We start from the raw sequence: 18,976 nt of genomic DNA on the forward strand, positions 1-18,976 counted from the left end.
CACCAGGTCTGTGTCTATAAGCTGTGTTTAGGCTTTTAGACAAAACATTACCAAAGATGTCAACAATGGTGGAGGATGCTGAAAGAAAGGAGGGATTAAAGACATCTGAGACATTTTAGAGCTGATTTAAAAGCAAACCTTTATACATGACCTGCAGGACAGATTTAACCATGACCATTATGGTCCAGCGAGGTTAAAGGGTTAACGGTTCAGAGACATGTCGGACTCACAGCTGGAGAACAAAAAAACATCTCCTAAACCAACAGATGTTGTTCTGGAACATAATAACCTCCAATGGATTCAGTAAACTTAAACGTATTTTTTTAAAACACATTACAGCCATCAATAGTCTTTGCTTCTCACGTATTTTACATAAGGCACACCCAAATGTTCCTTTTAAAAGACCCCTGGTGGTCTGTTTTCCTCATGGAAGCAAGTCCAGACTGAGTTCTGTCCTCTGAACAGGAGATGTTCTGTCCTCTTCCACGCTGGTGGGGAACTCCCGGTCCCACGGGCTTCCTGGCCTCATTCTTACCTCGGCTTCCTCTTCTTCTTCTCCTTTGAATCTTTGTTTTTCTTCCCGGCTTTAATCTCGGATTCCCACTGTTTTTTCACCAGAGTGTACAGCCTCATGGTGGCCTGCGCATCTTGGACCTGCAAAACACAGGAAGTGCTCTTAAGTGTCTGGCAACGGCAACTTTAGCTTTTAATCAGCTGCTATTACTGACAGAAAGCCAGTGAAAGCTTTCCTTGCTGATTACTTACAGATGAGTGTTCGCCCTGCTGGACCTTCACGTTGAGGACTTCTTTGCAGAGGACTTTCAGCGAGGGACGACCGCTCTAAAGAACGGACGATCATGTCACTATAACTCAAACCTGACGACTTGTTTTGACGACATTGCAGTGCTTTTGACTTCAGACGACCTTTAAATGCACAGAGTCATTGCTTTGTGTCTTTATGTTACCTTGGCAATCCTCCTGAAGGGTTTATACTTCTGGGTGTCCCTGATCATCTTCTTTGGATGATCCAAGAGCAGAATCTGAAACCATTTTCTGAGGTTAGCATATTGTTTAAAGCTGTTGTTGTTAGATAAGATACAGAGCCTTACAAAAGTATTCACATCCCATATTGTCACATTGGAACCACAAACTTGAGGACCACAATGTCTCAACATCTCTGACGTCAGCTCATCTGAATGACATAATTACAGTGGGGCAAAAAGGTATTTAGTCAGTTCTCCTACTTAGAAACATGAGAGAGGTCTGTAATTTTCATCATAGGTACGCTTCAACTATGAGACAAAGTGAGACAAAAAATAAATCCAGGAAATAATATTGTAGGATTTTATTAAGAATCTATTTTTAAATTATGGTGGAAAATAAATATTTGGTCACCCACATTCAAGCAAGATGTCCTGGGCCTCACAGACCTGTAACTTCTTCTTTATGAAGCTCTTCTGTCCTCCACTCGTTAGCTGTATTAATGGCACCTGTTGAACTCGTTATCTGTATAAACGACACCTGTCCACAGCCTCAAGCAGTCAGACTCCAAACTCAACCACAGCCAAGACCAAAGAGCCGCTGAAGGATCGGCGCTACAGTGTGTGCAAAGCTGCTGGAGACTTACAGGAAACGTCTGACCTCTGTCAAACAAGGATTATGCTAGAAAGTGTTGAGTTTAACTTTTGTTTTTGACAGAATGCTTATTTTCCACCATCATTTCCAATTACATTCTTTAAAAACCCTACAACGTGATTTCCTGGACTTCTTTCCCCCTCTTTGTCGCTCATATAGTTGACGTGAACCTATGATGAAGATTACAGACCTCCCTCATCTTTTCTAAGTAGGACAACGTGCACAATCAGTGGCTGACTGAATACTTTTTTGTCCCACTGTAGCTCATTAGCTGGACTCCGAAGAACTTGAGTTTATGACGAGGATCTGCAGTCAATCCATTCAGGTGTGCTGGTCCTGGGACGCGTTCAAAGGGCGCGGCAGCGTGACACCCCTGCCATGGACCAAAATCCAGGGGTTTTTGAATTTTAAATAAAATATCTGCCAAGCATGCCCTGCATTTGTATTCAGCAAAGTTTCCTCTGATACCCCTAAATAAATCAAATCTATAGCAGCCAAGCACCAGTGTGCCACTTAATGTCAGTATAAATTCAGCTGTTCTGTTTCTGGCCTCAGAGGTTTGTTGGACAACAACCAGCATCATGGAGACCCAGGAACCCAGCAGATGGGTAAGGGAAGAAGTTCTGGTCCGGTTAACAGCAGGTCAGGTTCTACAACAACATCCATGAGCTCTGATCATCATCTGGAGAGGATGGACCTCCTGCAGACAGTGGCTGCACGATATGGACCAAATATAATATCTCAATATTATAGGCTGAATGCCGTCATAAGATATTTATCTTAAGTTTTTCTTTTCATAAAGTGAATATAAAAAATGCATCTCTGAATCAAAGCTTCATCCCTAATGTGTCACAGGCTCATTTTCTGACAAAATGCTATAGATAAATATGAGAAACAGCTGAAATGTAACCTACCGGAATACATTAAAAGTAGATTATAACGTAACATAGACCATCATGATATAAATGATGATATCGTCTCATTCTAAATCTCTTTTTAAAATAAACAATTTTTTAAATCTTGATAAACTGGCCGGCCCTCCTGCAGACCTACCAACACCTGGACGTCCACCTGAACTGACTGGCGGGACAAGGAGAGCACTGATCAGAGAAGCAGCCACTCTGGAGGAGGTGCAGAGATCCACCGCTCAGGTGGGAGAATCCCCTGACAGCAAAACTATCAGAGCTCTACTGTAAAAGTCTGACTTTTAAGAAAGCGCGGCAAAACTAGATGAAAGAAAACCATGATACCAAGTAGGAAATCACAGCAAAAACGTAGTAGAAGGTGCTCTGCTGAGGTCAGACCGCAGCCTACATGCAAAATTAACACAGCATCACATGGTGGTGGCAGCATCATGCTGTGGGGATGCTTTGCTTTAGCAGGGAAACGTTAAGCTGGTAGGGATTAATGTGAAGATGGAAGGAGCTAAAAACATGATAATTTTAAATAAATACTTAGATTTTTGTAGCAAATGAATGTGTAAATTATTGTAAAATTTAAAAAAGAGGTTTTGGTCATTTGTTGTATTCATCCAGTTTGCAAATTATTTTGAATTAATTAATTTGACTCTTTAACAATAATAAACTTTACTCTTTTTGGTTTAGCAATACAAGAACAGTATTTAGGTCAGTTGTTCTTTGAAAACACTTGTAGCAATTAGCCAGTTTTAATATTTGAATTCAAAGCAGATCTTAATGCACCAAAGTCTGCATTTGAGTAACTAAATGTCATTGGATAGATGTTACTAAGAAATTAAAGAGAATGTCAAAAAAGTGTGTTATTAAAAGATGAATACTTTGTGTTGTACTTAACATTTTCAATTGTAGGAGTTTAATTTTGTTTAATTTGTTTTGTTTAATTTTGCCCTAATTAAACACTAAAAACTTCCATTTTCATCAGCCACCTGTGCTGGTGGACCAAATCCTTCTTGAAATGCAGTTGGGGGGGGGGGGGGGGCACCCAAAATGAGTACAGGGGCCACGAATGGCCGTTCAAGAAGTACACAACAACATAATATAATACTTCAGCATAACACTGTACCTTTAAGTCATTGTGGATGGCGTGTCCAACCACTATTCTCCCCTGCAGGATGTCACCGACCTCCTTCTGCACAGTCCGAATATCCTCTCCTGAAGCGAGACGAGCCGAGGCAACAAATAAAGTTAAGTTACCGCAGACAGAATAAAACCCCAGACATTTAAATCTCCTGCAGGCGTAACACTTTCCGCTCAGTTACCCACTCACCGTCCTTGATGTCCTCCGGCCGGATCCCGCTGACGGCCGTCCTGTAGTCCGTCACTTCCTCGGTGGCTTTCACGTATTTGTCGTAGATGCACTTCCCGAACATGTTGACCAGGGACACCCGGGCCAGGATGCTGTCCTCACCACCGGGACCGACTCCCACCATCTCACAGTCGATGGCCACGACTCTGGTGAGGCTAACAACACACGAGATTCATGTTGGTCCAAATGTACTGATGTGGGACATCTACAAGCTTTATTTAGATCAGCCACAACGTTATGACCAAACGCTCAATTCCTGGTAGTTTTAACTTCTGTTTCTAAAAAAACAGTGGCCCCTTTTTCCGTCGGCACGGATTACGACACAATTTTACCAGAATAATTTCAACTTCCCGGGTCCACGGTCCCCTGGATAAAAGGTCTTTGTCTGGGGCGGGACTTTAGATGACCCGGGGGTTGTTGAGGGACGCGGTCGAAGACGAATGTTCAAACAAAAGCAGCAATGGAGGAAAAGAGCAGCGAAGACGGCGAATAAAGTTTTATATATTAGATTTTCTGCTACCCAGACCACAGCCCCAGATCAAAAGAAGTTGTGTAAATCGGAAATAAAATCAATTAAAGTTTATTTATATAGCCCCTTTCAACAATCCATATGGTGCACAAAGTGCTTTACAACCTAAAATACAAACAAAAAATGCTGAGATAAAATATAATAGGAAAATAACAGAATAAAAAGACATAAAAACTAAAAAAAAGTGCATAACAGCACATTTTAAACAGTTTTAAGAGGTATATATATATAAAAAAGGTTGACCACATTTGAACAGGTAGGAGTGAAATTCCTGTCTGAACATGTTTTAGCTGTTATTTAAAGACTCCTCGCTCAGTGATGCATCACAGCTCTGATGGCAAAGCGTTCCACAACTTAGGAGCAAAAACAGCAAAAGAACCATCGGCCCATCTTTTGCACCTACTGTAGTCCTGGTGCAAAAAAAAACACAATGCAATGATTTGCAGAAACTATATTCAGCTCCACATACCAAAGGCAACATTTAGTGTTTAAATTGATAAAAGTATTGTGGGTTTTTTTTTATGTTTTATTTTTGGAAATGTTGCAATGCCTGCAACCCGTTGCTAAAAAGCTGGGAGAGGAGCAGGTTTACATCACCTGTCCTTTAACACTGAGGGGAAGTGAGGAGCTGCTGAAGCTTTGTACCTGGAAACCGTTGCCATCACTGCTTGAAGGAACACTTCAGTTGCTGAGCAGTCCCGGGTCTCCGTTGTCGTGTTCTGCACTTCATAATGTGCAACACGTCCTCAGTGGGAGGCAGCTGTGGACTGCAGCGGGCCGGTCTACAACCTTTTCTTTGTGTTTCGCATTAACATGAAGTCTATTCTCAGTTTTTGTTTTTTGTTTTTTTCCCGCTGTACAGCATTAGGCAAAATCTATGATTGTTTTCTGGGGTTTTGTTACACGCACCTATATCTATTTATTTTTGGCAGTCTTTCCCCTGGTATGTAAGTTGATTAAACAAAAGACTAAAACCATAACTGAAACTAATAAAAACTAAACTGAAACTAAGCCTTTTATATAAAAAAATAAATAAATCTAAACTAGCAAAAAAAAGTACTAAAAACTAATGAAAACTAAAATAGAACTGACAATTAGAAGTCAAAACTAAATAAAAATAAAAACTAAAGACAATTTTAAAAGCATTTAAACAGTGGCTAAAATCCTTCTTCAACAACACTGTATCTAATGTGGAAACCTTCCAGTTGCTAAGAACTACCTTTCTCAGGACCTGACCTGGGCTCTCATTTATAAAACATTACCTAAAAGCCATAATAAAACAAATATGGCGTACAGCAAAAAAGAAAATCTGATTTATAAATCCATGAGCATTCCTTTACAGATCACAGCTGGACCTGAATGTTTGTTCACCTGGTCACACCTCATGTTCTGCCCTCTACACGCCCAGATTCACATAAATAGTCAACGGAAAGCGCCTCCTGAATGCTAATGTGTATTTAAATGAGTCAGCTGATCCTTTAATTTTTTTCCAAGGTGAAATGACAACCAAATTTCACAGAGCAGCAGTTCATTAAATGTAAAAGCGCAGATGTGGTCTAAATTAAAGAAACTTGTTAGAAAGTTAGCCTGATTGTTGTTTTAAACGTCCGATTACATCCTCTGAGGCTCGGAGTGGTTGTAGCCACTGTTCGCTGCAGAATGCAACGCTCGGAGTCTAAAGTGGCGTATCGGCCAGTAATCATCATTTGATCCTTTGTTCCCTCCTAATTCTCTCATCTGCAAGGCCCGGCAGCGCCAGTGCCTCTACTGAGTGTGTTTGACCATTTACAGCAATTAAAGCATTGCTGTCACAATAATCTGTCACAATAATCTGTGGAAGACGTCGCCCTGGTGATCACGGGGGAGAGGGATGTGATTAGGGCTGGGTATCATCTAGGATGAGCCGATTCGATACGATTCTCGATACACAGCTCACGATACGATACGATTCTCGATACATGGCTCAGCTTGCTTTGATTCCAATATCGATATTTATTACTTTGAATTAATGCTCAGTGATTCAATCACCAAAATCAGCCAAACATTATGTTTATGTTCTATTTATTGATCACAGACATATTAACAGGAAAATAAAGTGCATTTGCTTCAATGCATTTAACGTGTCACAGAAACCAAAAATGTGCCCAAACATCTGATTTTAGGGACAAAGGAGCTTCTAAAATCCTGTCAGCCGTTCCACAAATTCGTCTCACTTGCTCTCCTTCGCTGTGAACTGTAATGGTTGCGCTGTAATAACGCCCCCTAGAGGTTGGGAGGTATATTGATATTGAAAGCCAGAATATCGATATTAAATCGTTTTTAAAAATATTGATATTAATTTTTATATCGATTTTTATGCACAGCCCTAGATGTGATGGTGGAAAACCACAATAAAAGCTTGGGTAAACTTTTATTTAAGATTGATTATGGGGATTCTTTTATTTATTTTAAAGGTCCTTATGTAATGTTATGGCTGACATTATATAACACTGCGGTTCTGCTATCTTATTAATAAACTCGATCTATGATTACAGTCTGATATTGAGAGGAATTATGTTTGGCTGCGATTCACACTTTACCATCTGCGTCTCCTAAACGAGCGTACCCCTGGCTCAGAGTTGACCCGAGGACCGCACATTCTACCGTTTACTTTTTAACGGATCCCAACTTTAGCTTTCAGGCCCCATTCTATGTGTACGTAAGCTTTATAAACGACACCCCTGGTCCTCACACACAGACACTTTGCAGAGGAAGGCCCAGCAGAAACTGGACTTCCTGCAGCAACTCCAGAAGAACAACCTTCCACAGGAGCTGCAGGTCATCTTCTACCCCGACATCATTCACTTTGTGCTGCGCTCCTCCATCACCGCATGTTTCTGCTCGTCCACAAAACAGGAACGCTCCAAATTACAACTAACTACCAGGTCTACGGAGAGGCTCATCCGGGCTTACCTTCCCTCTATCCAGGACTTCTACAGGTCTGGGGTCAGGAAAATAGCAGACCCCACACATACTGGATGCAAAATTTCTATACTTTTACCTTCAGGTGGCGCTACAGAGCACTGTTTAGAAAAACCAGCTGCCTTTGGAGACAGTTTCCTCCTCCAGGCCGTCAGTCTGATTAAAACTCAACATCCAGATAAACATATTGCTTATTTGCACCAGTCCAACCATGTCTTCCTCTTTTGTTACAAATGAATTTATTAATATCTCAAACTAAATATTTCTATTTATCCTTCTGAATATTGCACTAAATTGTCTTCAATGAGACCAAAGTGGAACTGAAGTCAAATATCTTGCATGAGGCAACTTGGTAATAAAACCGACTCTCTTTGTATTCACAGGTCAGCCAGTAGAGGGCGCTGTACCCGCAGCCGCCAGCAGAAGCAACACTGTCTCAAATATGAATACGTGATATTATAACATCCCTAAAGTAACAAAAATTATTTAACAAACCACCAAACGTCTTAACATTCTGTATTCACTGGTCAAATTAAGTCTTCATTTTAATCAAATTACAGTAAAACAGAAGAAGAGAAAACATCTGCTCTTCACTATTTCAACATGACTTTATACTATATTACTAATAATAATTAGAGCTGAATGATTTTGGAAAATAATCTAATTGCGATTTTTTTATCCTAATATTGTGATTTAATGCGATTTTTTTCCCAGTTTAATTTATCATGCCTTTTTAAACATATCCAAACAACAAATCAATCTGTTTAATCACTGTGAGGATTAGTTGCTAAAAGACCCACAGCATCTAAACTTTAATAATTATGATAATAATAATTTTATAGAATAAACAAATGCACAAAAAAAACCTAAAACAAAGGGCAATAAGTATAAGGAGTTAAAAACATTTTTCAAGCCATCATAACTTTAAATACATTTTGGTCGTGAAGTTTCATTTAAAACAGTCACAGTTTCCCGTTAATCACTTTTTACAGGTCAGTCACATGCATAAAATATGTCTAAATTTGTATTAATTCAATCTAACATACTACATGTTATGCAGGTAATACGATTTGCTGTTTTTAACAAGATCGCTGCGGTACTGTTACTCACCCGTCAAACGCCTTCTCCTTCACCAACGAGCTCTCCGTGTCTTTGCTGCGGATGCCGTGTTTCTTCCTCATGATCTCTGCTGCCTCCGCTCCCATGGTTTCCTCAATGTCATCGGGGTCGACATCATCGAACCAGAAATCCGCCCTAAGGAGGAATAAAGCAGAAGTTACTAAGGTCGTTCTTACACTGGTAGCAACGCTGCAATCTGAGATCGCTGTGAGGATGCTGGGAGTTATCGCCCAAAATAAACCTGTTTGACCTCATGGAAGCAAAGACATAATCTATAAAACACAAGATGAAGAAGAAAGGCCTCTGAGTTTCCTGCTATTCAAACTGTTTCATGGATAAAAACTTTAACAGAGTCCGATTAGAACCAGACGTCTTATCTGAATTTTAGGATTCACTCACAGGTATCCAGAATTCAGAAATATGAGCTTACCTTTACAGTTTTAATTAATTCTTATTAGGGCTGAACGATTATGGAAAAGAATCTAATTGCGATTTTTTTATCTTAATATTGCGATTTAATGCGATTTTTTTTTTCCCAGTTTAATTCATTATGTCTTCTCAAACATATACAAACAACAAATCAATCTGTTTCATCGCTGTGCAGATCAGGTGCTAAAAGAGCCACTGCGTCTCAACTCGGAGCAGAAATGATTGCCTTCTACCTACGATATATTTCAACCAAAATTGCAATTTAATTTTGACTTTTCTCTGCATTAACCACAAGCAACAAAAATGGCCTCTAGATGAAGATGTTTGTAAACAAGGACTATTTTAAACAAGAACTTTTAATGTTTTTATTAATCACAATATTATTCAAGAGAATAGCTTTTAATTGATTTGAACATCTATCCTTGTTGAACATAAAGTACAACCAACAAGCAAGTCTATTTATTAAAGGGATTGACCAGAACTTAATGCTATGGTGAGATTTCTAAAAGTTTCTGGTAAAAACTATGATTATATAAACTCTAAAACAAGTAATAACATTTGATTATCTCACAGCTGCAACTCTCTTCCCTTCCATGTGGAGCAAACCCCCTTTAAACATAATTCCCGACACCTAAAGGACGTCTGATCTGTTAATTGTTACATAGATAAAAATTGCAGATCTCTGTGATTTGGAAATTGTGTTAATTATAATTGTGATTATATTGCAAATGCGATTAATTGTGCAGCCCTAATTGAAACTAGGATATTCTCAGACCTCACAACCCCCATTACGGAAACCCCTGATCTACACAATGTTTCACTGAGAAGTTATTTTTCTGCCATTTCTGGTTCTTGAGGTACAGATGAGCTCATTAATGCTGGACCCTGGTACCTGAATGCAGGTGTTACTTTAGGTTATACACACTCAGTAGGTTATGTAGGTCATACATACTCTGTAGGTTCTGTAGGTTATACATACTCTGTAGGTTATACATACTCTGTAGGTTTCCTCTCTTCAACCAAAGAGACGTTGCTGGATTTCTTCTTCTTTATCTTGGCTGCCTGCTCACTGGTTGCTGTTTCTTTGTCCCTTTTCCTTTTTGGAGCAGCAGCCTTCTGGGACTCTGATGCTGCGGGGAGCTTCGGCTTCCCTCCAGCAGGGACTTTTTTCTGCTGGCCCGTCCTGCCTGAGTCCCCCTGGCTCGGAGCAGAACTGTTCGTAGAACCAACTTTAACAGCATTTTCTTGGTTTTCCTTGGTGACGAGGCCGTTCTGGTGCCTTTTCTCCGGCTGGCTGCTCTTTAGGATCTGTGGAGAAGTTGGGGAAGGGTTAGTATCTGTCCAGCAAACACTTGTTCCTCCGCTGCAGCGACCAACCTGCTGTAAGGACTTCCAGTTGGCAGAGATCTGCTGGGGCTCTTGTGGAGGCGCAGCTTTCTCCTGGTGCTTCTGTGGAGCCGCTGTCTTCACAAACTTCTTCTTCACGTTGTGTTTTATCCAGAACTTCTTCCTCTTATCTTTAGCGGTGGCTTTGGCGTCGGAGTGCGCCTTCTTCTCCTTAGCCTTGGACATTGTGCTCTAAAAAGTATCGCGTAACGTTTCGGAAGTGAGTTTTTTTTTTATCAATTAAAATTTAAGAAAGCCTCCTAACGTTTTCTTGAACAGCACGTACATCTGCTCACCCGTGGGCTTTCTGAAGCCATGCTGCATTTTGTGTTTCTATCGTGTGCGACAGCAAAATGGGTCCGACAAAACAACATGTCGACATCTTAAAGCGGGGATCCCTAATAAACTTTTACTTTTTTACATACATAAAAAGCAAACAAACATATTTTAATACTATTATGCCTCTAATGATGGATATTTGATGGGTTTTGCCTTTTTTGTGTGTAATTCCAAAGCCAGAACCCGTGTTCTGAAAAACGTTTCGAGCCGATCTGATATGTCAGATGGACTGACGTAGAGGAGGCTGTCGGGGAAAGTGTTCGTTGTTTTATTCTGTCATTAAACCACAGGTTATATTTGTATGTTATTTAAAATAATTAGCGGTATATTTATCAACGATACCTCGACAATTATTTAGCTCAGGTAAAAAGTTTTTTTGGGGGGAGTATTTTAATACTGTTTACAGTTTAGCTTGTTGATACAGCAGGATCATACCTGTCTGCTTGATTTAGCTCCATTTTACTTTCTGTTTCTGGTGTTTCTGTTTTATATTCAGGTCATGGTGGAAAACTCTCCGTCTCCCCTGCCTGAGAGAGCCATCTACGGCTTTGTGCTCTTCCTGGGCTCACAGTTTGGTTTCTGTAAGTCAGCCTCTCCTGCTCTCCTGTCTCCTCTTCAGGATTTTATTAGCAACCAGAATAATAATAAAAAAAAACAACAATATAAGTTATCCAGTCTGTGGGCTCGTGGAGAGTAAAAACTATAACAATATATTTGTATTAATTCTGTAAAATGTTCAAATTATGGGGGTATATACTCAGTGCTCAGAAATGAAGGGAACACAGTGTGATGTCAGTTAAACTTGTGAAATATTGATCGGGTCAGTTCAGTAGTAAAAGGTGGTTGTTAATCAGTGTTTTCTGTTTTTGTTGTTAATTAAATTAAAGAAGCACTGTTTAAGTTTTGACCCAATATTAGCTTAATTTGGAGATCTATTTAATAATTTTCCAGGTCAATATACAGCATTTGGTGAGTATGGATGCTCCTTGCTGGCTACCCTTCTCAAAAACTCGCTTATGTAACTTGATAGGTGCATGGGTCTGAATGGGTCATGTGGCCTAGAGACCCTGCTTTACAGCAGTCTGAGCTCCCCTTAATCACGAGAGCTAAACTTATATCCTTCTACTTTTCTCATCCTTGACTCAAAATTAGTCATGATAATGGTTATAATTACAAAATACAGTTAATATAGTGTTCACAAACCTGCATGTCAGCTCTTCTCTGTTAAAGCTCCTGCAGCCTTCCATATTCAGAGGACTGAGCTTGTTGTCCCTGTATAATCCAGAGGGGTGAATGTGGCCTCTGTCTTTACAAGTAACTCAATGACTGGTCCAAATGATCTGTTATCAGACTCCAAAACACTGAGACAGTTTAATTTTGCGACAGTTGCCTGTGGCCTCCAGCTGCGTTAACCCTGAAAGTCTAGTGCCCCCTAGTGGCTAAAACATACACAGGTGCACTAAAGGGGCGAAGAGACAACCCTAAAATCAGGAATGGTTCTGCAGGTGGAGGCCACTGACATTTTCCCATCCCAGTTTTCTGTAGTTTTGTAGCGATGGTACCTGGACCCAGGCAGTTCAGCTCCACCAGGATAGCACATCAATACATGCCATTGCCGAAAGGTTTGCTTAATCTCATAATATAGATGGATCAAAGCATCGTGGTGGCTGTTAAATCTGAACCTTCTCCCCCCTCTGAAAAGAATTATAAAATAAACCAGATCTGGTGGGTCTTCAACCATGACGAGCTGTTACTGTGAGGCATTGCAGGACTGTCTGCTGGCTCTTACAGTAGTGGCGGCGGTTGTCACCATTTTGCTTTCAGCAGCACAGGCGGCAGATGGCTCAACATTGTTTATTTCGGCTGATGGTGCCCGGTGCAAAGGTCTTTTGAGGTTAAACAAGGACTAAGGAAAAACTATCCGGACAAATGCTTGGTGCATATTGTTTGATTTGAAGATGAATATATGTTTTCTTTTTAGGGTCAAAATACGTGACTAGGCTGCTTTAAAAAGGCTTTATAACAGCAGTATTGAGAACATATACACAGGAATAATACAACAACATTAAGTTTATAACATTACTGTCTTCTCTCCATAGTTTTGTACTGCCTGTGGGCGTATATACCAGAGGAATGGCTTCATTCAGTAGGGCTGACTTACTGGCCTCAGAAGTAAGTTACATCTTATATCATGATGGATGTCAGCAGCTCTCTTCTTTTTCCTGTAAATGCTAATATTTCTGTGATCCTGAAATGTTTTTTTCTTCTTTAGGTATTGGGCTCTTGCAATGCCAATCTACCTCCTGGTTGCATTAATGGTCTTTGTGGTCGTGTTGTTTGGTATTAACTTTAGCAACACGGCTCCGCTGGATTCTGTGGACAACATCACAGGTGAGGGTTTAGCCTCCTCTGGACTTTAGTTAGGCTTGCTTTTTAAAACGTTAGATGAGACTATAAGAAAACTCTTTATGTAGAATATAAATTATACATTTTATAACAGGAGGTCTGAGATCTCTCCAAGCACAACATTTTCTCATCCAGATATAGCTAAACTTCATCTTTCTGTCACAGACATGTTTGCACAAGGTCAGAAGTCAGACTGCTACCGGAAGGGTGGAATACCCCGACTGAAGGATGTGTCCATCAGCGAAGTGAACAAAATGTTCTATTTATCTTCTGAGACGTGACGAACACAGACCTAGTGAGCTGTGGGCAGGTTAAGGTTGACTGTGTTACTGCTGTTTATTTTAAGTTTATTAGAAAAAAAATCATTTGGCCGTTTTTTTTTGTAGAGATTAGTTTTTTTCCTGGCTCTCAGTTCACAACTCTTATATTTTTATCATGATATAAAAACCTGTGGTTTAATTTATTTTTCTTCCTTTATAGGCCAACTTGTACCTTGAATTCAGAGATTTGTGTAGTAACTCTTGTTTTTGTATAACGGTCCAAGTTATGGCTGTAAATCTGGAATAAATGCAATTTTTCAAAGCCTTCTTCATGCTTCTTGTGAAATGCATCAATTCACGTTAGAGATGTTAACACAGGGCAACAAATAACTTTATAAATAATCAGTTTGTAAAATCTATTATATAAATCATAATTGGGACGGTCATAAACATCTAGAGTATCAATGCTAATGCATATTATATTAGGAACCCTGTCCCTAAAAGTTACACGTATAGATTTCTTTTAAAGGAGGATAGCTGTTATGTTTGTGCAGAATGAATAAAGGCCATTCTTAGTTCATGTTAACTTTTAATTGTTTTGGGACAATTTATTTAGGAAACTTTAACTGAAAGTCATTATGGTTTATAGCCAATCCAAAAAACCCACCTGCTGCATATGATTAGGGAATCTTGCGGAACATCGTTATCTGTGTGTTCTGGTCTTTTGTTATATTTGACTGTGTTTTTATGATTTACTGTCTTCAATAAATACATTGTGATTCAATGTTAACAGTGAAAGTATTTTTTCTTGATCACATAATGAAAAAATATAGTTTGCCTAGGTGTGGAGTGAGTTGGGTTTTGTATTATACATTATTCTTGTTTTTTAAGGTAAGTTGTGAGTAAAGCCATATAATTATTGGAACTCCTGGTAAAAATGGAAGATATAAATAAACATATCTTCATTGCAGCAGCGGGATCTCTTACCTGATCTCTGTGAATTCAAGCTTGCTCACAGCAAGAAAGCCATTTTTTTATTTTATTTTTAGAAAGGTCTATTTTCATGTGCACAACCTGAAAAACTAATGCAGGACAAGCAAATCATTTTTCAACCATTACAATGATTTTGATAGTGAAAGAGTGATAGTGTCATCTCGAGTGAGCGTGCTGTGCAACCCAGACAACCCGTTAGAAAGGTCAGTCTATTGACCTTCACACCAGAATTACAAATCAAGAGATTTTTCTGTACGTTTTGTCTGCACATAAAGAGATGGAAATACACTGAAACATCTTGTGAGCGTAATGACCAACAAGTTATATCAAAGCAGACAGTAAACATCCAAGTAACGGCTTTCCGTCAGCAGACTCATGTTTATTGAAAAAGTTTAGCCAAGCTGTTATAAAGCTATCAGGTGATGTCAGAACATTATGGGTTGACCTGTGCTGGAGTAGCATGTTAAGATCATTACAGAAACTCCAGACAAAATGTTGCTGTCAAGAACAAAACTAAGCAGAATATTAATGTAATGCTGATCAAGTTTTGATTGAAAAAGGTATTTGCTCACCTATCCAAATGATTTTTTTGACCACTTTTTGATCATTTTTTGGAAGATCTAACATCAGAATAAGTTAACTTTCGTTTTTATCTAAGTTGTAAATAAATGGCATATAGGACTTCAGGACTAGGTCCATGTTCTCTACTTTCTTAGTCTTAGTGAGAACGCGGGCAGCAGCGTTCTGGATCAGCTGCAGTGTTCTGATCCACTTTTTAGGCAGATCTGTGAAAACACCGTTACTGTGATCAATTCTACTAAATATAAACGCATGGATTAGTTTTTCCAGATCCTGCTGAGACATCAGTCCTTTAATCCTGGAAATGTTCTTCAGGTGATAGAAGAACTTCTTCTACGGTATCGAACTTGATTTATTCCACCGGATTTGGAACCTTTCATTTTTTTCATTTGTACATCTATGCAAACCATGTAAATGTGCATGTAACTCATGTTACTGACATCATAACGACTAATATATTTTACCTTTAAGTAGTGTGCTATATTACCCAGTTACTGAGAAATGAATTGTGTTACTGTAATTTGTTACTTAAGTAACGCGTTACTCCCTTACAAATGTGTTTCTGGAAAAATGGTGAAAATTTCTATAAACATTCCAGAACATTGTGGACTGCCTTCACAGAAGAATAAACTGATGTTGCAACAAATGATGAACCAACAGTTTGAATTAGGGTTTAAGAATAGGACATTACTTAAGTTTATTTGCGATTCAAGAAAAACAAACCAAAACACTCTTTTGTACATAATGCCCCTGTTCTTACCTTTTCTGTGATTCTTTTTTATTTTTTGTAATAGATTGTAGTTTGCTGTTCTGCTTGCTTGTCCGTTTTTTTTTTTTCACAATGCGAGAGTTGGAATCTGAAGTGAAATTCCTTGTTTTTACCCACAAACTTGCTGATGTAAAGCTGATTCTGACTTCTGGCAATATAGTGTTTTATTTCATTCCATTGTGCCAACATGACATTGATTAATACATCATCATATTGATATCTGGGACAGAAAGAATCCTGATGTGGGTGTGCTTATAGCTCATTTCACTACAATAACAAAACAAACAATTAGATTTATGTTAAATTAGCATGTTTTTTTTATTACTATAAATAGTGTTTAACGCTGTCTGCGTTTTTGTCACGGCGTTGTCAAATTGTTTTCTGAAATGTAAATTTGTTTCAGATTTTGCGTCGTTGGTTTTCTACTTCCCGGCCACCGTAGTTGTGGAGCAGTAAAGGAATTGTTGAAGTACTACCAAGTGACCACCAGGGGGCTCTATAGCGCCATTATTGGAGCTTTCAATGACTTATTAGAAGAAGAGTGTTGTTTTGTTTAGCTCTGAGCATATTAACTAGTTTATTTTGACTCCATTCATTTATCTTTTAGTTAGACATCCAGCCAGCTACCCAGTCTGGGGGTTTTAGAACCAGATGGCCTTCCCGGCGCCCGTGTGGCTCGCCGTCCAGGACGAGTTGCTGTCAGGCGGCGAGCCGGAGGAGGACTGCGGCTCCCGGAGCTGTTTCGACGACTTCACCGAAGAGGCTTTGTTTGAGACCTTCCACCTCTCCAGACCCTGCATCGCCTTCATCACGGACGCCGTCCGCATGCGCGTCAAGTCGGCCGCCTTCAAGAAGAGCCAGCCGCCCGTGGACGTGATGCTCATGGCGGCGCTCAACTACTACGCGCTCGGCACCTTCACCTCCGCCGTGCAGGTGAAGGCTGCGCCGGCCAACCTCGCCGCCATGGTCAGCACGGTCTCCGGCGTCATCGCGGGGATGTCCGACGTCTTCATCTCCTTCCCTCTGACCGCCGAGGCCCGGACCAGGACCGCGTCCAAGATGCAGGAGCGCTGCGGGATCCCCGGCGTCCTGGGCGTCCTGGCGCCCGCGCACTTCAAGATCAGAGCCTCCCCCTACGACAAGGAGACCTTCAAGTCGTTCATCAACAGCCTGGGCTACACCTCGGTGGTCAGCCAGTTCATATGCGACTCCGAGGGCAACATCCTGAGCGTGGAAAAGTGCTGCGTGGGCAGCACGTTTGAGCAGGAGCTGTGGGACACGTCGTTCAAAGGGAGGGAGGTGGAGGACGACCTGCACGGAGCCTTCTGGTTAATCGGTGAGGCGTGGAAAGCATGCACGAGACGCGTTAATGTCGGTAAACGCACGCGTGACGTCATAAATCTGTTCAGCACACCTGACTGAACCTTCACCTGCAGAACAAGACTAACACAAGCAGATTAAATCACTTTAGGGAGACTCATGAAAGTCCCGTTTTCTCTCCATCAGAGTTTTAGGTCCAGTTTAAACCACTCAATGCCTGAACTTCTCAGTAAGCCCACGGTTGTGGGTTCAAATCCCAGACCTGGGGGTCTTTCAGCATGACGTTTGCATGTTCTCCCAGAGCACGTGTGGGTTTTCCCGGGTACTCTTCCAGTAGTCCTAGACCAGGAGTCTGCAACCTGTGGCTCTTTGGATCTTCCACAGTGGCTCTTAATAACTTTGGCTACAAATTATGTCTTTATTATGGTATTTAAATGTAATAATAATGATAATAAACGCAGGTTTTAGCAGTTTATTCATGGAATGATTGCTTTTAGTTTTCACAACTGAATAAGGCTAAAAGTGCCAGTAATAATTAATTTTAAATCAATATTTTTTTCATTCTATTGGAAACGATATGATTTTTTTTACATCATTATCCACAAATATCAACATCCCGCCCATCCTCTTTTTTTTAAACCTCAAAATAACGATGACAACATATTTCCTACAGTAGATCTTTATCCAAAATTATAACTTGTCTTTTTTCAAAAGGCCAGGTAACATTTGTTGCTCTGAACGAGTTTAATTCAAGTGGACTGTAGGAAAAATGTCTCTTTAGACTGTAAAGGTTGCAGGCCCCTGTTTTAGATGATAATTCAATAACAATATATATTGATCGATAGGAAAAAAGGGTCAATAAAAAGTTCAATAGAATAACAGCTTTCCTTCCTTTTGCATTCCAGCCATGTAGGTTAATATTAGTCATTACATCCTCCCAGCCAATCACAAACAGACTCAGGAACGCTCCGTCACTAAGCCCCGCCCCCTTCAAAGAGTTCAGAAAGCACGTGTTCTTTTTCTTTTTTTAAATAATTGCAGTTTAGGTAAAAAAAAAAAAGGTGATTAAATAAGGGGTAGAGTGAGTTTGAATGAGTTTCAGTTTTCTGAATCTAGAAATAAGTCATTAAGCAACAGCATAAAATGGCTGCACTTAAAATGTATGTTTTCAATTTGTTGATAATTATCGATATCATTCAATATCTCTATTTTATCGATATGCTTTTTTGTCTACTCCGGTATCCTCCCACAGCCCAAAAAATCCAACTGGTGGGTTAATTGGTCTCTAAATTGTCCTTCCGTGTGATTTCTGTATCCATCTCTCAAACCCCGCCAAAGCAGCTAGAGCGGCTTAGATTCCCCTCCATCTACGTCGTCCTTAGATCAAATAGCTTCACTGTGTTACATTTCTTTGCTATTTTGTTTTACACCATCGAACTGACGCGTGCCCTTGTTCCCTCTGAAGGTGGGAAAGGCTACCATCTAAGCAGACACGTGTTGACCCCCGTGCCAGAGCCGGCGAACCAGAGCGAGGCCCGCTTCAACGAGGCCCACGGCAAGATGCACCAAGTCATGCACGGGATGCTGTGCTCCATGAAGAGGCGCTTCAGGTGTCTGCTGCAGCTCGGCTTTGTCGAAGAAGCCTCTCTGAACAAGAAGTCGAACATTATCAAGGCGTGCAGCGTGCTGCACAACATCGCCCAGAAGTTTTCCGTTCCTCTTCCGCCCGCTGCCGGGAACAACGAACTTCCCTATCCGGGCAAGCCGTATTCAGCCCCGGCGGAGATCAGCCAGGCCGCGCTGCAAGCCCGACAGGAACTTATCGACAGGAACTTCTGTGTGCCTCCCAACAGTCGGGACGCTTTGGGAAGCAATCATTTAAAGGAGGATGTGTAATATTTGTTTTATCAGCTGTGCAAGTAAAGAGAACAGGGAAACACTTAATGCGTTTTTCTTCCTGTGTGGAAA

At 40.4% G+C, this 18,976-nt stretch overlaps 3 protein-coding genes across 5 annotated transcripts; 2 read left to right on the forward strand and 1 right to left on the reverse strand.

Annotated features, from left to right (window-relative positions):
• Nucleotides 1-120: 120 nt before the first annotated feature.
• On the reverse strand, nt 121-11,905 carry rexo4 (REX4 homolog, 3'-5' exonuclease). Of its 2 annotated transcripts, none has more exons than XM_036141720.1 (9): nt 11,885-11,905; nt 10,334-10,534; nt 9,954-10,264; nt 8,519-8,662; nt 3,880-4,073; nt 3,676-3,764; nt 966-1,040; nt 766-840; nt 121-654 (listed from the first exon to the last, which is right to left on the reverse strand). In XM_036141720.1, exons 1-9 carry the CDS (start codon nt 11,888-11,890, stop codon nt 532-534), a joined length of 1,218 nt encoding a protein of 405 aa, XP_035997613.1. In that variant the 5' UTR covers nt 11,891-11,905; the 3' UTR covers nt 121-531. The 2 variants fall into 2 exon arrangements, with proteins under 2 accessions (XP_035997613.1, XP_035997614.1); XM_036141721.1 differs by lacking the exon at nt 11,885-11,905 and adding an exon at nt 10,629-10,702.
• Nucleotides 10,204-14,131, forward strand: LOC105926719 (phosphatidylinositol glycan anchor biosynthesis, class P). Of its 2 annotated transcripts, none has more exons than XM_021316800.2 (5): nt 10,204-10,285; nt 11,178-11,262; nt 12,781-12,853; nt 12,954-13,072; nt 13,253-14,131. In XM_021316800.2, exons 2-5 carry the CDS (start codon nt 11,181-11,183, stop codon nt 13,366-13,368), a joined length of 390 nt encoding a protein of 129 aa, XP_021172475.2. In that variant the 5' UTR covers nt 10,204-10,285; nt 11,178-11,180; the 3' UTR covers nt 13,369-14,131. The 2 variants fall into 2 exon arrangements, with proteins under 2 accessions (XP_021172475.2, XP_012718600.2); XM_012863146.3 differs by lacking the exon at nt 10,204-10,285 and adding an exon at nt 10,914-11,044 and having other exon boundaries at nt 13,253-13,674.
• Nucleotides 14,132-16,172: 2,041 nt separating this feature from the next.
• Nucleotides 16,173-18,952, forward strand: si:dkey-197c15.6 (putative nuclease HARBI1). Its single transcript, XM_012863084.3, has 2 exons — nt 16,173-17,024; nt 18,474-18,952. Exons 1-2 carry the CDS (start codon nt 16,340-16,342, stop codon nt 18,902-18,904), a joined length of 1,116 nt encoding a protein of 371 aa, XP_012718538.2. The 5' UTR covers nt 16,173-16,339; the 3' UTR covers nt 18,905-18,952.
• The last annotated feature ends 24 nt before the right edge of the window (nt 18,953-18,976 follow it).

Source organism: Fundulus heteroclitus, chromosome 10, assembly GCF_011125445.2.
Source record: "Fundulus heteroclitus isolate FHET01 chromosome 10, MU-UCD_Fhet_4.1, whole genome shotgun sequence".
NCBI classification, from domain to species: Eukaryota; Metazoa; Chordata; class Actinopteri; order Cyprinodontiformes; family Fundulidae; genus Fundulus; species Fundulus heteroclitus.

Coding starts and splice junctions, on each gene's coding strand:
- LOC105926719 (XM_021316800.2), top strand. CDS start 11,181: ATGGTGGAAAACTCTCCGTCTCCCCTGCCTGAGAGAGCCATCTACGGC. Junction 11,263..12,780: donor GGGCTCACAGTTTGGTTTCT/GTAAGTCAGCCT, acceptor TTCTCTCCATAG/TTTTGTACTGCCTGTGGGCG. Junction 12,854..12,953: donor CTGACTTACTGGCCTCAGAA/GTAAGTTACATC, acceptor TTTCTTCTTTAG/GTATTGGGCTCTTGCAATGC.
- si:dkey-197c15.6 (XM_012863084.3), top strand. CDS start 16,340: ATGGCCTTCCCGGCGCCCGTGTGGCTCGCCGTCCAGGACGAGTTGCTG. Junction 17,025..18,473: donor CGGAGCCTTCTGGTTAATCG/GTGAGGCGTGGA, acceptor TTCCCTCTGAAG/GTGGGAAAGGCTACCATCTA.
- rexo4 (XM_036141720.1), bottom strand. Junction 8,663..9,953: donor GAAGAGAGGAAACCTACAGA/GTATGTATAACC, acceptor ATTCCTCCTTAG/GGCGGATTTCTGGTTCGATG. Junction 3,765..3,879: donor GCCGGAGGACATCAAGGACG/GTGAGTGGGTAA, acceptor GTCTCGCTTCAG/GAGAGGATATTCGGACTGTG.